The sequence below is a fragment of the Anomaloglossus baeobatrachus genome, chromosome 6 (assembly GCF_048569485.1).
Source record: "Anomaloglossus baeobatrachus isolate aAnoBae1 chromosome 6, aAnoBae1.hap1, whole genome shotgun sequence".
Taxonomy (NCBI): domain Eukaryota; kingdom Metazoa; phylum Chordata; class Amphibia; order Anura; family Aromobatidae; genus Anomaloglossus; species Anomaloglossus baeobatrachus.
Window position 1 is genome coordinate 5,459,611 of NC_134358.1, and position 21,339 is coordinate 5,480,949.

General features: G+C 55.8%; 1 protein-coding gene across 1 annotated transcript in view; it reads right to left on the bottom strand.

The window, feature by feature from the left end:
- Positions 1-20,745, bottom strand: part of ZC3H3 (zinc finger CCCH-type containing 3) — a 236,009-nt gene extending 215,264 nt beyond the window's left edge. The window contains 2 exon segments of the mRNA XM_075352670.1: positions 17,394-17,596; positions 19,676-20,745. Of these exon segments, the coding sequence (XP_075208785.1) occupies positions 17,394-17,596; positions 19,676-20,745 (1,273 nt within the window).
- Positions 20,746-21,339: the final 594 nt, after the last annotated feature.

Below are 21,339 nucleotides of genomic sequence, written 5' to 3' on the forward strand. Positions count from 1 at the left end.
GAGAGAGCGCAAAGTGCACAGGGGGGGAGAGAGAGCGCAAAGTGCACAGGGGGGGGAGAGAGCGCAAAGTGCGGGGGGGGAGAGAGCGCAAAGTGCGGGGGGGAGAGAGAGCGCAAAGTGCACAGGGGGGGAGAGAGAGCGCGCAAAGTGCACAGGGGGGGAGAGAGAGCGCAAAGTGCACAGGGGGGGAGAGCGAGAGCGCAAAGTGCACAGGGGGGGAGAGCGAGAGCGCAAAGTGCACAGGGGGGGAGAGCGAGAGCGCAAAGTGCACAGGGGGGGAGAGCGAGAGCGCAAAGTGCACAGGGGGGGAGAGCGAGAGCGCAAAGTGCACAGGGGGGGAGAGCGAGAGCGCAAAGTGCACAGGGGGGGAGAGCGAGAGCGCAAAGTGCACAGGGGGGGAGAGCGAGAGCGCAAAGTGCACAGGGGGGGAGAGCGAGAGCGCAAAGTGCACAGGGGGGGAGAGCGAGAGCGCAAAGTGCACAGGGGGGGAGAGCGAGAGCGCAAAGTGCACAGGGGGGGAGAGCGAGAGCGCAAAGTGCACAGGGGGGGAGAGCGAGAGCGCAAAGTGCACAGGGGGGGGAGAGCGAGAGCGCAAAGTGCACAGGGGGGAGAGCGAGAGCGCAAAGTGCACAGGGGGGGGAGAGCGAGAGCGCAAAGTGCACAGGGGGGGGAGAGCGAGAGCGCAAAGTGCACAGGGGGGGAGAGCGAGAGCGCAAAGTGCGGGGGGGGGAGAGAGAGCGCAAAGTGCGGGGGGGGGAGAGAGAGCGTAAAGTGCGGGGGGGAGAGAGCGCAAAGTGCGGGGGGGAGAGAGCGCAAAGTGCGGGGGGGAGAGAGAGCGCAAAGTGCGGGGGGGGGAGAGAGCGCAAAGTGCGGGGGGGGGAGAGAGCGCAAAGTGCGGGGGGGGGGAGGGAGAGCGCAAAGTGCGGGGGGGAGGAAGAGCGCAAAGTGTGCGGGGGGGGAAAGAGCGCAAAGTGCGGGGGGAGAGAGAGAGCGCAATGTGCGGTGGGGGGAAGAGAGCGCAATGTGCGGTGGGGGGAAGAGAGCGCAAAGTGCGGGGGGGAGAGAGCGCAAAGTGCGGGGGGGAGAGAGAGCGCAAAGTGCGCGGGGGGAGAGAGAGCGCAAAGTGCGGGGGGGGAGAGCGCAAAGTGCGCGGGGGGAGAGAGAGCGCAAAGTGCGCGGGGGAGAGAGAGCGCAAAGTGCACAGGGGGGGAGAGAGCGAGCGCAAAGTGCACAGGGGGGGAGAGAGCGAGCGCAAAGTGCACAGGGGGGGAGAGAGCGAGCGCAAAGTGCACAGGGGGGGAGAGAGCGAGCGCAAAGTGCACAGGGGGGAGAGAGCGAGCGCAAAGTGCACAGGGGGGGAGAGAGCGAGCGCAAAGTGCACAGGGGGGGAGAGAGCGAGCGCAAAGTGCACGGGGGGGAGAGAGCGAGCGCAAAGTGCACAGGGGGGGAGAGAGCGAGCGCAAAGTGCACAGGGGGGAGAGAGCGAGCGCAAAGTGCACAGGGGGGGAGAGAGCGAGCGCAAAGTGCACAGGGGGGGGAGCGCAAAGTGCACAGGGGGGAGTGAGCGCAAAGTGCACAGGGGGGAGTGAGCGCAAAGTGCACAGGGGAGAGAGCACAAAGTGCACAGGGGAGAGAGCACAAAGTGCACAGGGGGGGAGAGAGAGAGAGTGCAAAGTGCACAGGGGGGGAGAGAGAGCGCAAAGTGCACAGGGGGGGAGAGAGAGAGCGCAAAGTGCACAGGGGGGAGAGAGCGCAAAGTGCGGGGGGGAGAGAGCGCAAAGTGCGGGGGGGGAGAGAGAACGCAAAGTGCGGGGGGGAGAGAGAGCGCAAAGTGCGGGGGGAGAGAGAGCGCAAAGTGTGGGGGGAGAGAGAGAGCGCAAAGTGCGGGGGGGAGAGGGAGCAAAGTGCGCGCGGGGAGAGAGCGCAAAGTGCGCGCGGGGGAGAGAGCGCAAAGTGCGGGGGGGAGAGAGCGCAAAGTGCGGGGGGAGAGAGCGCAAAGTGCGGGGGGAGAGAGCGCAAAGTGCGGGGGGGAGAGAGCGCAAAGTGCGGGGGGGGAGAGCGCGCAAAGTGCGGGGGGGAGAGAGAGCGCAAAGTGCGGGGGGGAGAGGGAGCGCAAAGTGCGGGGGGAGAGTGCGCAAAGTGCGGGGGGGAGAGAGCACAAAGTGCGCGGGGGGGAAAGCGCAAAGTGCGGGGGGGGGAGAGAGCGCAAAGTGCGCGGGGGGGAAAGCGCAAAGTGCGGGGGGGGAGAGAGCGCAAAGTGCGCGGGGGGGGAGAGGAGAGAGCGCAAAGTGCGCGGGGGGGAGAGGAGAGAGCGCAAAGTGCGCGGGGGGGGAGAGGAGAGAGCGCAAAGTGCGCGGGGGGAGAGGAGAGAGCGCAAAGTGCGCGGGGGGGAGAGAGCGCAAAGTGCGGGGGGGAGAGAGAGAGCGCAAAGTGCGGGGAGGAGAGAGAGCGCAAAGTGCGGGGGGGAGAGAGAGAGCGCAAAGTGCGGGGGGGGAGAGAGAGCGCAAAGTGCAGGGGGGAGAGAGCGCAGACCCCCTCCCCCAACATCAGACCCCCCCCACCGCCATCACTACACCTCCCCTCTTCCAACAACACAACACCAGACCACCCCGCTGCCATCAGACCCCCCGTCGCCAGCAGCACAGCCTACTACTAACAATGTACTGATACAGGCTGGCATCATGTGCTACATTCCACTGACCTACAGAGCTGCACTCACTATTCTTCTGTAACATCGTTTCTTATCCTCCAGAGCAGCCCTCACTGTTCTGCTGTTACAGTGCCTTGTGAAAGTATTCAGCCCCTTGAATTTTTCAGCCTATTCCCACATTTCAGGCTTCAAACATAAAGATAAAATGTTAATGTTCTGGTGAAGAATCTACAACAAGTGACACAATTGTGAAGAGGAAGGAAATTTATTGCTTATTTTAAACTTTTGTAAAAAATAAATAACTGTAAATTGGGGGTGCAATATTATTCATCCCCATTGCTTTCAATGCAGCAAACTCCCTCCAGAAGTTGATTGGGGATCTGTGAATGATGCAATGTTGTCCTAAATGACTGATGATGATAAATATAAGCCCCTGTGTGTAACAAGTCTCCGTATAATGCCCCTGCTCTGTGATAGTCTCATGTTCTGTGTAAAGCGCAGAGAGCATCATGAAGACCAAGGAACACAACAGGCAGGTCCAGGATACTGTTGTGGAGAAGTTTAAAGCCGGATTTGGTTACAAAAAGATTTCCACAACTTTAAACATCCCAAGAAGCCCTGTGCAAGCGATCATATTGAAATGGAAGGAGCATCATACCCCTGCAAATCTACCAAGACCCGGCCTCCATCCAAACTGTCATCTCACACAAGGAGAAGACTGATCAGAGATGCAGCCAAGAGGCCCATGATCCCTCTGGATGATCTGCAGAGATCTACAGCTGAGGTGGGAGAGTCTGTCCATAGCACAACAATCAGCCACTGTACACTGCACAAATCTGGCCTTTATGGGAGAGCGGCAAGAAGAAGCCATTTCTCAAAGATATCCATAAAAAGTGTTGTTTAAAGTTTGCCACAAGCCACCTGGAGACACCAAACATGTGGAAGAAGGTATAAAAGCAACACAGCTCATCGCCCTGAACACACCATTCCCACTGTCAAACATGGTGGAGGCAGCATCATGGTTTGGACCTGCTTTTCTTCAGCAGTGACAGGGAAGATGGTAAAATTGATGGGAAGATGGATGGAGCCAAATACAGGACCATTCTGGAAGAAAACCTGTTGGAGTCTGCAAAAGACCTGAGACTGGGACGGAGATTTGTCTTCCAACAAGACAATGACCCCAAACATAAAGCAACATCTACAATGGAATGGTTCACAAATAACCGTATCCAGGTGTTAGAATGGCCAAGTCACAGTCCAGACCTGAACCCAATCGAGAATCTGTGGAAAGAGCTGAAAACTGCTGTTCACAAACGCCTCCATCCAACCTCACTCAGCTCCAGCTGTTTACAAAGGAAGAACGGGCGAGAATTTCACCTCTCCATGTGCAAAACTGATAGACACATCCCCCAAGAGACTGTGCTGTAATCGCAGCAAAAGGGGGCGCTACAAAGTATTAACCTAAAGGGGATGAATAATATTGCACGCCCGAATTTAGTTATTTATTTTTATAAAAGAACATTAACATTTTATCTTTATGTTTGAAGCCTGAAATGTGGGAAAAGGTTGAAAAATTCAAGGGGGCGAATACTTTCGCAAGGCACTGTAGCTGGATGGATAGATAGATAGATATAATGTCCCACCCCCCCTGAATTTTGTAATTTTGCACCCTTTAGTGCCTTTCATGTGACAGTAAAGGGTGCTTAGCCTTGTATTTAGCCAAAAAATAATTTAAAAAACGACGTGGGGTCCCCCTATCTTTTGTAGCCAGCTAGGGTAAAGCAGACGGCTGCAGACCACAGCTGGCAGCTTCACCTTGGCTGGTAATCCAAAGAAGGGAATTTTGTTACTTACCGTAAATTCCTTTTCTTCTAGCTCCAATTGGGAGACCCAGACGATTGGGTGTATAGCTACTGCCTCCGGAGGCCACACAAAGTATTACACTAAAAAGTGTAAGGCCCCTCCCCTTCTGCGTATACACCCCCCGTGGGATCACGGGCTGCTTCAGTTTTAGTGCAAAAGCAAGAAGGAGGAAAGCCAATAACTGGTTAAACAAATTCAATCCGAAGGAACATCGGAGAACTGAAACCATTCAACATGAACAACATGTGTACCCGAAAAACCAAAAATCCCGAAGGAAACAGGGCGGGTGCTGGGTCTCCCAATTGGAGCTAGAAGAAAAGGAATTTACGGTAAGTAACAAAATTCCCTTCTTCTTCGGCGCTCCATTGGGAGACCCAGACGATTGGGACGTCCAAAAGCAGTCCCTGGGTGGGTAAATTAATACCTCAAGTTTGGACTGTAAAAAACAGCCCTTCCCTACATGGAGGCAACCGCCGCCTGCAGGACACTTCTACTTAGGCTGGCATCCGCCTAAGCGTAGGCATGCACCTGATAACGCTTGGTGAAGGTGTGCAGACTCGCCCAGGTAGCCGCCTGGCACACCTGCTGAGCCGTAGCCTAGTGCCGTAATGCCCAGGACGCACCCACGGCTCTGGTAGAATGGGCCTTCAGCCCTGATGGAACCGGAAGCCCAGCAGAATGGTAGGCTTCAAGAATTGGTTCCTTGATCCATCGAGCCAGGGTGGATTTGGAAGCCTGCGATCCTTTGCGCTTACCAGCGACAAGGACAAAGGGCGCATCCGAGCGGCGCAGGGGCGCCGTGCGGGAAATGTAGATTCTGAGTGCTCTTCACCAGATCCAACAATGCAAATCCATTTCATATCGATGAAATGGATAAGAACAAAAGGAAGGTAAGGAGATATCCTGACTGAGATGAAAGGGGGATACCACCTTAGGGAGAAACTCCGGAATCGGGCGCAGCACTACCTTGTCTTGGTGAAGCACCAGGAAGGGAGCTTTGGATGACCGCGCTGCTAGCTCGGACACTCTCCGAAGAGACGTGACCGCTACCAGAAAGGCCACTTTCTGTGAAAGTGGAGAAAGTGAAACATCCCTCAGAGGCCCGCAGGGCGGCTTCTGAAGAGCAATTAGTACCCCGTTCAGATCCCATGGGTCTAACGGCCTCAGTACGGAGGGACAATGTGACAAACCCCCTGCAGGGACGTGCGTACCTGAGGAAGTCGTACTAGGCGCTTCTGAAAGAATACAGACAGCGCGGGAACTTGTCCTTTAAGGGAGCCGAGCAACAAACCTGTTTCCCAACCCGATTGCAGGAAGGAAGAAAAGTAGGCAATCCAAATGGCCAGGGAGACACTCCCTGAGCAGAGCCCTAAGGTAAGAATATCTTCCACGTACAGTGGTAGATCTTGGCAGACGTCGGCTTCCTAGCCCGTCACATGGTGGCAATGACGTCATGAGATAATCCTGAAGACGCTAGGATCCAGGACTCAATGGCCACACAGTCAGGTTCAGGACCGTAGGATTCAGATAGAAAAACGGCCCTTGGTACAGTAAGTTTGGCCGGTCTGGTAGTGCCCACGGCTGGCCGACTGTGAGATGCCACAGATCCGGGTACCACGACCTCCTCTGCCAGTCTGGGGCGACGAGGATGGCGCGGCGGCAATCGGAGCTGATCTTGCGTAGCACTCTGGGCAACAGTGCCAGAGGGGGAACACATAGGGTCGCTGGAACTGCGACCAATCCTGAACTAAGGCGCCTGCCGCCAGAGCTCGTTGATCGTAAGACCACACCATGAAACTCGTGACCTTGGTGTTGTGCCTAGACGACAATAGGTCGACGTCCGGCCTCCCCCGAAGGCCCCAGATTTCCTGAAACCCGTCCGGGTGCAGAGACCATTCCCCTGCGTCCATACCCTGGCGACTGAGGAAGTCTGCTTCCCAGTTTTCTACGCCCGGGATGTGAACTGCGGATATGGTGGATGCTCTGTCTTCCACCCACATCAGAGTCCGCCGGACTTCTTGGGAGGCTTGCCAACTGCGTATTCTGCCTTGGTGGTTGATGTATGCTACCGCTGTGGAGTTGTCCGACTGAACTCGGATCTGTTTGCATTCCAGCCGCTGCTGGAAGGCTTGCAGGGCAAGAGAACGTTGATCTGAAGGGTGGACTCCTGCTGAGTCCACGTACCCTGAGCCCTGTGGTGGAGAAAGACTATTCTCCACCCTGACAGACTCACGTCTGTCGTGACCACCGTCCAGGATGGGGGTAGGAAGGACCTTCCTTTTGACAATGAGGTGGGAAGAAGTCACCACTGAAGAGAGTCCTCGACCGTCTGAGAAAGGGAGACGTTACTGTCTAGGGACGTCGACTTCCCATCGCTTTGGCGGAGAATGTCCCATTGAAGTGGACGCAGATGAAACTGCGCGAAAGGGACTGCCTCCATCTTCGCTAGGAAGTGCATGAGGCGTCTTAAGGGGTGTGACTGGCCTTGAAGGAGAGACTGCACCCCCGTCTGTAGTGAACGCTGTTTGTTCAGCGGAAGCTTCACTATCGCTGAGAGAGTATAGAACTCTATGCCAAGATATGTCAGTGATTGGGTCGGTGTCAGATTTAACTTTGAAAAGTTGATGATCCACCCGAAACTCTGGAGAGTCTCCAGCGCAACGTTCAGGCTGCGTTGGCATGCCTCTTGAGAGGGTGCGTTGACCAGTAGATCGTCCAAGTAAGGGATCACAGAGTGACCCTGAGAGTGCAGGACTGCTACCACTGCTGCCATGATCTTGGTGAAAACCCGTGGGGCTGTCGCCAGACCTAAGGGCAGATCTACGAACTGAAGATGCTCGTTTTCTATAACGAATCGCAGCAAACGCTGGTGCTCTGGAGCAATCGGCACGTGGAGATAAGCATTCTGATGTCTCTTGATGCTAGGAAATCTCCTTGAGACCTTGAGGCAATGACGGAGCGGAGGGATTCCATCCGGAACCGCCTGGTTTACACTGCTTTTTTGAGCAGTTTTAGGTCTAGAACGGAACGGAAGAGCCGGCCTTTTTTGGCACCACAACCAGATTGGAGTAAAAACCGTGACCTTGTTCCTGAAGAGGAACAGGGATTATCACTACTTCTGCCTGCAGAAGAGCATCGGCTCGGTCGAGAGGTGGGGAAGTTCTGAAGAATCGAGCCGGAGGACGAGAACAAAACTCTATCCTGTACACGTGAGACAAAATGTGTCTCACCCACCGGTCTTTGACCTGTGGCAGCTAAATGCCGCCAAGCGGGAGAGTCTGCCACCGACCACGAATGCGGAGAGAGAGGGCTGAAAGTCATGAGGAAACCGCCTTGGTAGCGGTTCCTCCGGCTGCCTTCTTTGGGCGTGATTGAGCCCGCCAGGAGTCTGAGCCCCTCTGAGCCTTTTGAGTCCTTATGGACGAGGAAAACTGGGACCTGCCCGAGCCTGGAAAGGACCGAAACCTCGACTGTCCTTTCCTCTGTTGGGTTTTGTTTGATCTGGGCTGGTGTAAGGAAGAATCCTTACTCTTGGACTGTTTAATGATTTCATCCAATCGCTCACCAAACAGTCTGACACCAGATAATGGCAAACTGGTTAAACACTTTTTGGAAGCAGAATCTGCCTTCCATTCTCTTAACCACAAGGCTCTGCGTAAAAAACCACGGAGTTGGCGGACGCCACTGACGTACGGCTCGTAGAGTCCAGGACAGCATTAATAGCGTAAGTCGCAATGCAAACATATGCGAGGTTAAGGACGCCACCTGCGGCACAGATGTACGTGTGACGGTGTCCACCTGCGCAAGACCAGCTGAAAAAGCTTGGAGCGCCCATACGGCTGCGAATGCCGGAGCAAACGACACGCCGATAGCTTCATAGACAGATTTCAACCAGAGGTCCATCTGTCTGTCAATGGCATCTTTAAGTGAAGTCCCATCTTCCACTGCAACTATGGAGGATGGCGCGCGGAGAAAAGCTTGTCTGGATAAGCGTAGTGTTTCTGGACTGCTCCCCTGAGTCAGAGAGGCCCAAAAAGTACTGAATTTACGCTTGGGATACCTGAAATGGAATTTCTCCTGCTGAAGCTGCCTCCTCCACTGGAGGGGCTGAGGGAGAAATATCCACCAGTGTATTGATGGGTGCTATGAGATCATTCACCATGGCGTCCCATTAGGAGCATCCAGAATGAAAGCGGTCTCAGGATCAGAAACCTGACCAGCTACCTCATCATACAGAGAACCTCTCGCTGAGACCCTGACCAGTGTGTGAAGTCGAGGGTCTCTCCCAGCGAGCTCGCTTAGGCTGTCTGGAACTGTCGTCCGTGTCAGAGCCTTCAGTCTGGGATGTATGGGACCCCCTTTGGAGCACGGATTAGTTCCAACTGAGGGAGACCGGGGAGCCTTGATTCAACAATGCCCATGGTCTGAGTCACCGCCCTGGACTGCAAAGTTGCTAGCATTTTGTTCATAGTCCAAGACATTTTATCAGCAAAAAAACTGCAAACTCTGTCCTCTGGACAGTTTCACAGGTGGCCCTCTCTGGGCCACCACTAGCAGAGACTCTACCCATTAGGGGTTAGTGGAACCTGCCGGTAAAACAGCCTCACGTGCGGTACAGACAGCATAGAAAGCCTGTGCCTTGGCCCCCTTGCTCTATGCTGACGACATGCTGTTGTCTCCTCAGAGCTATCTAGGGGTATATCGCCAAGAAGCGACCGTACAGCCACAAGTCTCAGCCGCGCCGCAGCCTCCAGCAGCCTCCAGCGCGGCAGTTTCCCACAGATAAACTCACTCAGCTAAGCTGCAGTGAGTATAGTCCAAGCGCGCAGCGCTGTTGTCCTGGGCGCACTAACACGCCCAGCAATGCTGGCGTGTGTCTGTGTATGGTCTTGCAAATATAAGTACAAGGATAAAGTACACAAAAAAAAAACACTGTGGCAATAGTGGGGTCAGCACCAAGATGCTGCTTACCGCCCGCATAAGCGGGTAAGTGGTCGCCAGAATCCCTTTGCTGGGTCTCCGAGAGCCTGTGTCCGTTCTCCAGCTTAGATTGCCTGCAGGAATGGCTTCCGGCGTCCTGTGAAGAGGGGCGGGCCGTGGGCGTGCCCCAGACAAGAGCGGGAAACTGGCGTCCCCCTGTGCCCAGTGAGAGGGCTGGAGTATGTAAATAAGACTCCAGCCCTCGGCGCTGATCATTGTACAGCGTCTCGCCCCTTCCCTGACTGGCAGGGCTGGGGGCGGGAACGAAACGTAACTAGGCCGCAGAAGCCGGGGACTAGATTTATAAGCGCTGCCGTCGTAAAAGCGCGGCAGCGCGAAAGTCCCCGGCGCACTACAAGTCTCAGTCGCGCCGCAGCTCCAGTAGCGGCTGGCGCGGTAGTTCCCGACACAAACTCACTCAGCTAAGCTGCAGTGAGTAAAGCCCAAGCGCGCAGCGCTACTGTCCCCGGCGCACTAACACACCCAGCAACGCTGGAGTGTGTCTGTGCATAGACTGTACGGGGACACAGAGTACCTTAACGTTGCAGGGCCTGTCCCTGACGATACTCCGCTCCATTCCAGCAGGATCTCCGGGTCTGTGGATGGAGCCCGGCCTCAGAGCCTGGAGGCCGGTAAGATCCCACTTCACCAGAGCCCTCAGGGGGATGGGGAAGGAAAACAGCATGTGGGCTCCAGCCTCCGTACCCGCAATGGGTACCTCAACCTTAACAAACACCCGACAAAAGTGGGGTGAGAAGGGAGCATGCTGGGGGCCCTAGTATGGGCCCTCTTTTCTTCCATCCGACATAGTCAGCAGCTGCTGCTGACTAAAACAGTGGAGCTATGCGTGGATGTCTGACCTCCTTCGCACAAAGCATAAAACTGAAGCAGCCCGTGATCCCACGGGGGGTGTATACGCAGAAGGGGAGGGGCCTTACACTTTTTAGTGTAATACTTTGTGTGGCCTCCGGAGGCAGTAGCTATACACCCAATCGTCTGGGTCTCCCAATGGAGCGCCGAAGAAATAGAGTGCACCCCACGCTGTTATTTTAAAGTAAATAAATAATTTAAAACAAAAAATGTGGGGTCCCCACCAAATTGGATCACCAGCCAAGGTAAAGCGGACAGCTGTGATCTGGTATTCTCAGACTAGCGAGGTCCATGGTTATTGGACCCTCCCCAGCCTAAAAATAGCAGGCCGCAAGCACCTCAGAAATGGCTTATCCATTAGATGCGCCAATCCTGGCGCTTCATCCCCAGTTCATCGCGTTGCCCTGGTGCGGTTGCAAATGGGGTAATATATGGGGTTGATACTAGCTGTGTAATGTCACCTGGCATCATCCCTGGGGTTGGTGAGGTCAGGCGTCTATCAGATACCCGACATCACCAACCCAGTCAGTAATAAAAAAAAAAAGCCAAAAAAAGTTTATTTGAAAAAACACTCCCAAAACATTCCCTCTTTCACCAATTTATTGAAAAGGAAAACAAATCCGGGTCCGGCGTAATCCAATAAGGAGGTCCCACAACGATCCATACCATATTCACTGTCCCAGTCAATGAAGAGCAGAATGTTCCCCATTGGCTGGGAGAGCCGTGCAGTGACCTGAGCCAACATCATGAGGTCAGCCCAGGTCACTGCAAGGGATGACGAGCGCCGACGTCATTAACTCGTGAGGTCAGCGTTTGTCACTGAGTTCCATGGCCACTGCGTTCTCACGGGAACTGTCCTGTGAGCCCATGACATCACCGCTAGTCAGTCTCGTGCCGTCCGCGAGACATCATGTGAGAATGCAGCGTCATGGAAGTCAGTGACGAGTGATGATGTCACGAGATCAGCGGAGGTCATCACAGCTGGTAATGATCTGAGCTAACCTCCTGATGTCGGCGCTCGTCATCCCGCAGCTGCTCGCACACTGCTGTGCGAGACACTGCGGGGCTGTGCGAGACACTGCGGGGCTGTGCGAGACACTGCGGGGCTGTGCGAGACACTGCGGGGCTGTGCGAACACTGCGGGGCTGTGCGAGACACTGCGGGGCTGTGCGAGACACTGCGGGGCTGTGCGAGACACTGCGGGGCTGTGCGAGACACTGCGGGGCTGTGCGAGACACTGCGGGGCTGTGCGAGACACTGCGGGGCTGTGCGAGACACTGCGGGGCTGTGCAGAGCAGTGCGACATACACTGCAGGGCACCGATAGACTGAAGCTACATGGAACTGCCTCTGTGAGGCTTCAGGGGATCCCAGAAACCACATGTGAGTCAGAAATGCAGGCAGCATATTCTCCAGCCTCTCCCCATTCAGTGTCATCACTTTCCCTCCATTGCAGCCTTGTCCTCAGCCTCCAGACCTCTGCGCTGGCTCCAGCAGAACATTACTCGCATTTCCCAGTGACTTGCACTCGCTATTCAGAACAAATACACGCATATTACACAGTGCTCGTTACAAGGAAAGAGAATACCAATATCACGCTACTCGCTCATCTCCACAGATGTAACGGGCCCCGTCCTCTACATGTGGGGGGGGCACCTACCAAGAGACCCCAACAGCACAGATGTAAGGGGCCCCATCCTCTACAGACGGATGGAGGGGGGGGCACCTACCAAGATACCCCAACAGCACAGATGTAAGGGGCCCCGTCCTCTACAGGCGGGGGGGGCACCTACCAAGATACCCCAACAGCACAGATGTAAGGGGCCCCGTCCTCTACAGATGCAGGGCACCTACCAAGATACCCCAACAGCACAGATGTAACGGGCCCCCGTCCTCTACAGATGGGGGGGGGCACCTACCAAAAGACCCCCAACAGCACAGATGTAAGGGAGTCTCGTCCTGTGAATTCGGGGCCACTGTCTCAGGTCTGTGTCCGGTGGGGGTCTGGGGGAGAAATCCCAAAATTCTTGCCACCTGTAGGTGCTAAACTTGTCATCAGAAACCGGACACCGTCACATACAGGCGGTGATGAGGCCGGGGGTGAGGGGGGGGAGTTGGGGGGCAGAGTGCCAAATATGTGAACTTTCACCGATGATCCCCCCCTGCGCCTCCAGCACTGACACCGGCTCCAGGGGGCGATAATGATTTATGTGCGGGGTCACAGCCCAGCTGCCGGTGACATTAACCCCAACCTGCCCGCAGCACAGAGGAGCCAGGGACAAATACACACATGGAAGGACCAGAAGCGAGATCACCGCGGTCACTCACCAGCCCCAGCCTGATAACAGCGAGCTATAGAGAGTACTGCACTGTCCTCCAGTAATGGCTGATAACAGGGAGTAATAGACTGAACTCACCTGTCCTACAGTCTCCTCCTCAGTAATGGCTGATAACAGGGAGTAATAGATTGTAGTCACCTGTCCTACAGTCTCTTCCCCAGTACTGGCTGATAACAGGGAGTAATAGATTGTAGTCACCTGTCCTACAGTCTCTTCCCCAGTTATGGCTGATAACGGGGAGTAATAGACTGTATTCACCTGTCCTACAGTCTCCTCCCCAGTAATGGCTGATAACAGGGAGTAATAGATTGCAGTCACCTGTCCTACAACCGCTACCCCCTGTAATGGCTGATAACAGGGAGTAATAGATTGTAGTCACCTGTCCTACAGTGTCCTTGAAGCTTGGGTTACCCATTTTGAAGAATCCAATTTGCAATGATAATTCTACATCAGGGTGCTATCAGCGGTGGAACATGAGCCGGTGCAAAGGTGTGAGGGGCGGGGGGGAGCACGGGAGGGGCGGAGGGGAGCACGGGAGGGGCGGGGGGGCCATTTGTGACCTCCAGGTGAAGCTGCACATGACGTGACATTGGCCTCCATTCATATTGTGGGGAGAAGAGGTGGTGAGGAGTGACGCTGGCACCAGGCTGCCCTCTGCTGGACGCACTGAGCAGTGACAGCAGCACCCATATCAATATCTCTGGTGTGATCAGACACTTCCATTCACTGACAGCAAGCAGCAAAACAATCCTACACATTACAGGGGCACAGAACGGATGTAACAGCCGACCCTGGCCAGGGGCAGCCGATGATACGAGCCCGCCCTCCCTCCAATAGTACGGCAGACATGTACGGAGATACTCAGCCCCCAGTGACCTCAGCAGATTTCAGGGGTGCACACAACCCCTAATGATGTGACCATAGATGGAAGTCATAGGATGTGCAGCCTGTAATACCCATACACGGCCACCAGATGGCAGCAGAACCAGCTCTAACAAGTTCTTGCTTGGAGATAAACTTACATTTCCGTTGGTTTGGACGCTAAGCCCGGCACCAAACGCTCCGACACTGCGGCCGGCACCAAACGCTCCGACACTGCGGCCGGCACCAAACGCTCCGACACTGCGGCCGGCACCAAACGCTCCGACACTGCGGCCGGCACCAAACGCTCCGACACTGCGGCCAGCACCAAACGCTCCGACACTGCAGCCGGCACCAAACGCTCCGACACTGCGGCCGGCACCAAACGCTCCGACACTGCGGCCGGCACCAAACGCTCCGACACTGCGGCCGGCACCAAACGCTCCGACACTGCGGCCGGCACCAAACGCTCCGACACTGCGGCCGGCACCAAACGCTCCGACACTGCGGCCGGCACCAAACGCTCCGACACTGCGGCCGGCACCAAACGCTCCGACACTGCGGCCGGCACCAAACGCTCCGACACTGCGGCCGGCACCAAACGCTCCGACACTGCGGCCAGCACCAAACGCTCCGACACTGCAGCCGGCACCAAACGCTCCGACACTGCGGCCGGCACCAAACGCTCCGACACTGCGGCCGGCACCAAACGCTCCGACACTGCGGCCGGCACCAAACGCTCCGACACTGCGGCCGGCACCAAACGCTCCGACACTGCGGCCGGCACCAAACGCTCCGACACTGCGGCCGGCACCAAACGCTCCGACACTGCGGCCAGCACCAAACGCTCCGACACTGCGGCCAGCACCAAACGCTCCGACACTGCGGCCGGCACCAAACGCTCCGACACTGCGGCCGGCACCAAACGCTCCGACACTGCGGCCGGCACCAAACGCTCCGACACTGCGGCCGGCACCAAACGCTCCGACACTGCGGCCGGCACCAAACGCTCCGACACTGCGGCCGGCACCAAACGCTCCGACACTGCGGCCGGCACCAAACGCTCCGACACTGCGGCCGGCACCAAACGCTCCGACACTGCGGCCGGCACCAAACGCTCCGACACTGCGGCCGGCACCAAACGCTCCGACACTGCGGCCAGCACCAAACGCTCCGACACTGCGGCCAGCACCAAACGCTCCGACACTGCGGCCGGCACCAAACGCTCCGACACTGCGGCCGGCACCAAACGCTCCGACACTGCGGCCGGCACCAAACGCTCCGACACTGCGGCCGGCACCAAACGCTCCGACACTGCGGCCGGCACCAAACGCTCCGACACTGCGGCCGGCACCAAACGCTCTGACACTGCAGCCGGCACCAAACGCTCTGACACTGCAGCCGGAGCCAAACACTCTTTTTTATTGATATTCTCTCAAACATAAATGCACATATTACATGATACAAACATATAGATGACAGGGCAGAGCGCGCAGTCACGTATATTCCACACAGGGTTACTAGGACTCACAGAAGAATAAACCAAAAACTGGGAGGAGGGGGAAGCCTGTGACACCGCTCCTGCCTATAAATCACCCAACATGGGGGCGGACCCTAGTCTCCAAGAGTTGTGCGGACCCCCGGATAGACCGAGAACAAACTCTATACAGCGCTTCTCCTAAAGGTAATTCCATATGGCCCAACCCTCCTCCGCGGCCCGCCCCCTCCTACACCGGCCCGCCCCCTCCTACACCGGCCCGCCCCTCACAGCAGTAGTTACTCTTCAAACCACACTGTAGGTTGAAAGCAAATTGTAATGTCGTCCTGATTGCATTGTGGAAGCAGAGAAAAGAAACTCTCCGCGACTCGCCACTCTCCGCGCAGCCTGCCCATCACCCCTCTCCGCGCAGCCTGCCCATCACCAAGCAGGCCCGCGCACAGTCTGGGGCTCGTGTTTTCTGACCCCAGTCTCATATTTCAGGGAGTTGGTCAGCAGTCGGGGCTCGTGTTTTCTGACCCCAGTCTCATATTTCAGGGTGGTGGTCAGCAGTCGGGGCTCATGTTTTCTGACCCCAGTCTCATATTTCAGGGAGTTGGTCAGCAGTCGGGGCTCGTGTTTTCTGACCCCAGTCTCATATTTCAGGGTAGTGATCAGCAGTCGGGGCTCGTGTTTTCTGACCCCAGTCTCATACTTCATGGTGGTGATCAGCAGTCGGGGATCGTGTTTTCTGACCCCAGTCTCATACTTCAGGGTGGTGGTCAGCAGTCGGGGCTCGTGTTTTCTGACCCCAGTCTCATACTTCAGGGTGGTGGTCAGCAGTCGGGGATCGTGTTTTCTGACCCCAGTCTCATACTTCAGGGTGGTGGTCAGCAGTCGGGGATCGTGTTTTCTGACCCCAGTCTCATACTTCAGGGTGGTGGTCAGCAGTTGGGGGATCGTGTTTTCTGACCCCAGTCTCATACTTCAGGGTGGTGGTCAGCAGTCGGGGATCGTGTTTTCTGACCCCAGTCTCATACTTCAGGGTGGTGGTCAGCAGTCGGGGATCGTGTTTTCTGACCCCAGTCTCATACTTCAGGGTGGTGGTCAGCAGTCGGGGATCGTGTTTTCTGACCCCAGTCTCATACTTCAGGGTGGTGGTCAGCAGTCGGGGATCGTGTTTTCTGACCCCAGTCTCATACTTCAGGGTGGTGGTCAGCAGTTGGGGGATCGTGTTTTCTGACCCCAGTCTCATACTTCAGGGTGGTGGTCAGCAGTTGGGGGATCGTGTTTTCTGACCCCAGTCTCATACTTCAGGGTGGTGGTCAGCAGTCGGGGATCGTGTTTTCTGACCCCAGTCTCATACTTCAGGGTGGTGATCAGCAGTCGGGGATCGTGTTTTCTGACCCCAGTCTCATACTTCAGGGTGGTGGTCAGCAGTCGGGGATCGTGTTTTCTGACCCCAGTCTCATACTTCAGGGTGGTGGTCAGCAGTCGGGGATCGTGTTTTCTGACCCCAGTCTCATACTTCAGGGTGGTGGTCAGCAGTTGGGGGATCGTGTTTTCTGACCCCAGTCTCATACTTCAGGGTGGTGGTCAGCAGTCGGGGATCGTGTTTTCTGACCCCAGTCTCATACTTCAGGGTGGTGGTCAGCAGTCGGGGATCGTGTTTTCTGACCCCAGTCTCATACTTCAGGGTGGTGGTCAGCAGTCGGGGATCGTGTTTTCTGACCCCAGTCTCATACTTCAGGGTGGTGGTCAGCAGTCGGGGATCGTGTTTTCTGACCCCAGTCTCATACTTCAGGGTGGTGGTCAGCAGTTGGGGGATCGTGTTTTCTGACCCCAGTCTCATACTTCAGGGTGGTGGTCAGCAGTTGAGGGATCGTGTTTTCTGACAACAGTCTCATACTTCAGGGTGGTGGTCAGCAGTCAGTGCTCGTGTTTTCACAGAAATGGTTACAATAGCAAGTATGTGCAGGAATGATAAATATGATAAATCTGTGCAGGATAAAAGGCACATGACACCCCCCCCCCCACTCCTCCCCTCCCCACCGGACGCTCTGCCGTGGCCAGGAGACGTGAGCGCAGGGAGAATGTGGAGTGGGCACATACCGTACTCATCAATGGGCACTTCACCTCCTGACAATGCCATCAGGGGGCGCCAGTAACTCCTTCACCAGAGCTTTACACCCCTCTGTACACCACAGGCCCCAACATGAAATCATCAGTATGTCTGCAGTGAGGACCTCGCAATAGCGATGGCGGCCCAGAATCAGACCCCCCCCCCCCCCACTGTGCACGGAGACCCCCCAACACTGGTCTATACAATACAACGCTACGGCACATGCTCCTACCGTCTCGCACTCCGCAGCACTGCGGCCTGCCAGGAGGGGGCAGTCTTCTCAGCCGGTGTTTGGAGATGTGCACCAGTCCCCGGGGAGAGCTTCTCTTCACTGTACATGGCGACTTCACACGGGGAGAGCCCCGCCGCCGCAGGCTGTAACGGCTCCGCACCGCCACCGGAGGCAGCGGTGAGGGCTTCTTATCTGCAGGAGACCTGGCAACATAAAACGGAGGGGCATGAGAACACCGAATAGGGAGCGCAGCTCCGGGGTATATTACAGGAGGTAACTCAGGATCAGTAATGTATGTACACAGTGACTGCAAGAGCAGAATAGTGAGTGCAGCTCTGGAGTATAATATAGGAGAAAACTCAGGATCAGTAATGTAATGTATGTACACAGTGACTGCACCAGCAGAATAGTGAGTGCAGCTCTGGAGTATAATACAGGAGGTGACTCAGGATCAGTAATGTATGTACACAGTGACTGCACCAACAGAATAGTGAGTGCAGCTCTGGAGTATAATACAGGGGGTAACTCAGGATCAGTAATGTATGTACACAGTGACTGCACCAGCAGAATAGTGAGTGCAGCTCTGGAGTATAATACAGGATCAGTAATGTAATGTATGTACACAGTGACTGCACCAGCAGAATAGTGAGTGCAGCTCTGGAGTATAATATAGGAGGTAACTCAGGATCAGTAATGTATGTACACAGTGACTGCACCAACAGAATAGTGAGTGCAGCTCTGGAGTATAATACAGGGGGTAACTCAGGATCAGTAATGTATGTACACAGTGACTGCACCAGCAGAATAGTGAGTGCAGCTCTGGAGTATAATACAGGAGGTGACTCAGGATCAGTATGTAATGTATGTACACAGTGACTGCACCAGCAGAATAGTGAGTGCAGCTCTGGAGTATAATATAGGAGGTAACTCAGGATCAGTAATGTATGTACACAGTGACTGCAAGAGCAGAATAGTGAGTGCAGCTCTGGAGTATAATACAGGAGGTAACTCAGGATCAGTAATGTATGTACACAGTGACTGCACCAGCAGAATAGTGAGTGCAGCTCTGGAGTATAATACAGGGGGTAACTCCGGATCAGTAATATATATACACAGTGACTGCACCAGCAGAATAGTGAGTGCAGCTCTGGAGTATAATACAGGAGGTAACTCAGGATCAGTAATGTATGTACACAGTGACTGCACCAGCAGAATAGTGAGTGCAGCTCTGGAGTATAATACAGGGGGTAACTCAGGATCAGTAATGTATGTACACAGTGACTGCACCAGCAGAATAGTGAGTGCAGCTCTGAAGTATAATACAGGAGGTAACTCAGGATCAGTAATGTATGTATACAGTGACTGCACCAGCAGAATAGTGAGTGCAGCTCTGGAGTATAATACAGGGGGTAACTCCGGATCAGTAATATATATACACAGTGACTGCACCAGCAGAATAGTGAGTGCAGCTCTGGAGTATAATACAGGAGGTAACTCAGGATCAGTAATGTAATATATGTACACAGTGACTGCACCAGCAGAATAGTGAGTGCAGCTCTGGAGTATAATACAGGAGGTAACTCAGGATCAGTAATGTATGTACACAGTGATTGCACCAGCAGAATAGTGAGTGCAGCTCTGGAGTATAATACAGGGGGTAACTCAGGATCAGTAATGTATGTACACAGTGACTGCACCAGCAGAATAGTGAGTGCAGCTCTGGAGTATAATACAGGAGGTAACTTAGGATCAGTAATGTAATATATGTACACAGTGACTGCACCAGCAGAATAGTGAGTGCAGCTCTGGAGTATAATACATTACTGATCTTGAGTTACCCCCTGTATTATACTCCAGAGCTGCACTCACTATTCTGCTGGTGCAGTCACTGTGTACACACATTACATTACTGATCCTGTATTATCCTCCAGAGCTGCACTCACTATTCTGCTGGTACAGTCACTGTGTACATACATTACATTACTGATCCTGAGTTACCCCCTGTATGTACACAGTGACTGCACCAGCAGAATAGTGAGTGCAGCTCTGGAGTATAATACAGGGGGTAACTCAGGATCAGTAATGTATGTACACAGTGACTGCAGCAGCAGAATAGTGAGTGCAGCTCTGGAGTATAATACAGGAGGTAACTCAGGATCAGTAATGTAATGTATGTACACAGTGACTGCACCAGCAGAATAGTGAGTGCAGCTCCGGGGTATAATACAGGATCAGTACCTCGGACGTACCTCTTACAGACCCCTCCCCCGCAGAGCTCTTACCTGGACGTGCTCCTCCTCCTGATGATCTTCGTTTTGCTTTTCACCTTGTAGCCGGTATTTGCGGGGTCTCTGAACGAGGCGGGGGTCGCCATCACTGCCGGAGCTTTGGTATATTGGGGGATCACTGGGCCGGGCTTCTGAACCCCTCTGTGCACAATAGGCGATTGCCTGGGAGTGAGCACAGTTTTTTGGGAAGAAGGTAAGTTCTCGGCTTTCCACTTGTAGCGACTCCTTGGCCCTGTGCTCTTTGCGCCCCCTTTCTTCCCTCTGAGCGGCACGGGGGGCTCCGGCGGCTTCTGCTTCCCTTCGGGGGGTGTTTTCTTGGCGCTGGGAGTGACTTTCTTCCCCACAGGGGAGTCCGCCACCCAGGTGTATTTAGTCCTCCTGGTTTTGGGGTCTTTTCCAGCAGTTTCGTTGCTATGTTGGGCTGAGCTCGGGGTCCGGTTTGTGTTGGGTTTGGGGGAAGCAGAGGTGCCGTCAGTCTTGGCGCGGGACACGAGGGGTTTCGGGGCTGTGGGTACCTGAGCTGGGGCAGGTTTGCTCGGTGGCGTCCGTGGGCCTCTCTGCCCGCTCCGGGCTGGTCCTCTGTAGTGTTCAGTGTGAGCTCCGTGGCTCCGGGCCGGCCCGTGGCCTGCTGCTCCTGTGGGTTGTGCCCTCCTGGGTGTAGATGTGGAGGGCACAGCGGCATTCGCTGTGGGGTCTATTCGCGCCCGGCTTTCCTGAGTTGCGGTACTTTGCCACTTGAAGACGTTCCGGTCTGCGGGGCCGTCCTGACACCTGGACACCTTCAGTCGCCCCAGATTTCGGGAGGGGGCGCCGGCTGCTGGATGCTTTGCCCCCTCAGACGCCTCCGGGGCTTGTGAGCTGCGGTTAACCAGTGAATACTTCTTCTTCCAGCTGCTCTGATCTGGCAGCGGCTGCCGGTACCCTCCGCCATGGAACACCGCACGGGGCTGGCCGGGGGGCGGCCATCTTGGATTAGTGGCAGGTGGCGGTGCTGGTGCGTCGCCATGGAGAATTTTGTGACTGTTGATCAAACCTGTCAACAAAAACAACACAATCCTCAGCATGAGCAGACGCGGCATCCCCTGCCCAAAATCCACCATCTCCGCTGGCTGCAAGCGAACAGCGGCACGCCCGAGACTAGATCAATGGCCTAAAATCATGCATGCCCGCGACCGGTCCTGCCCCCCCTCCCCCCTACAGATGCCCCGCGACCGGTCCTGCCCCCCTCCCCCCTAGAGGTGGCCCACGACCGGTCCTGCCCCCCCCAGAGGTGGCCCGCGACCGGTCCTGCCCGCCCCCCTCCCCCCCAGAGGTGGCCCGCGACCGGTCCTGCCCCCCCCTCCCCCCCAGAGGTGGCCCGCGACCGGTCCTGCCCCCCCTCCCCCCCAGAGGTGGCCCGCGACCGGTCCTGCCCCCCCCCCCCAGAGGTGGCCCGCGACCGGTCCTGCCCCCCCTCCCCCCTACAGTTGCCCCGCGACCGGTCCTGCCCCCCCTCCCCCCTAGAGGTGGCCCACGACCGGTCCTGCCCCCCCCAGAGGTGGCCCGCGACCGGTCCTGCCCCCCCCTCCCCCCCAGAGGTGGCCCGCGACCGGTCCTGCCCCCCCCTCCCCCCTACAGATGCCCCACGACCGGTCCTGCCCCCCCCAGAGGTGGCCCGC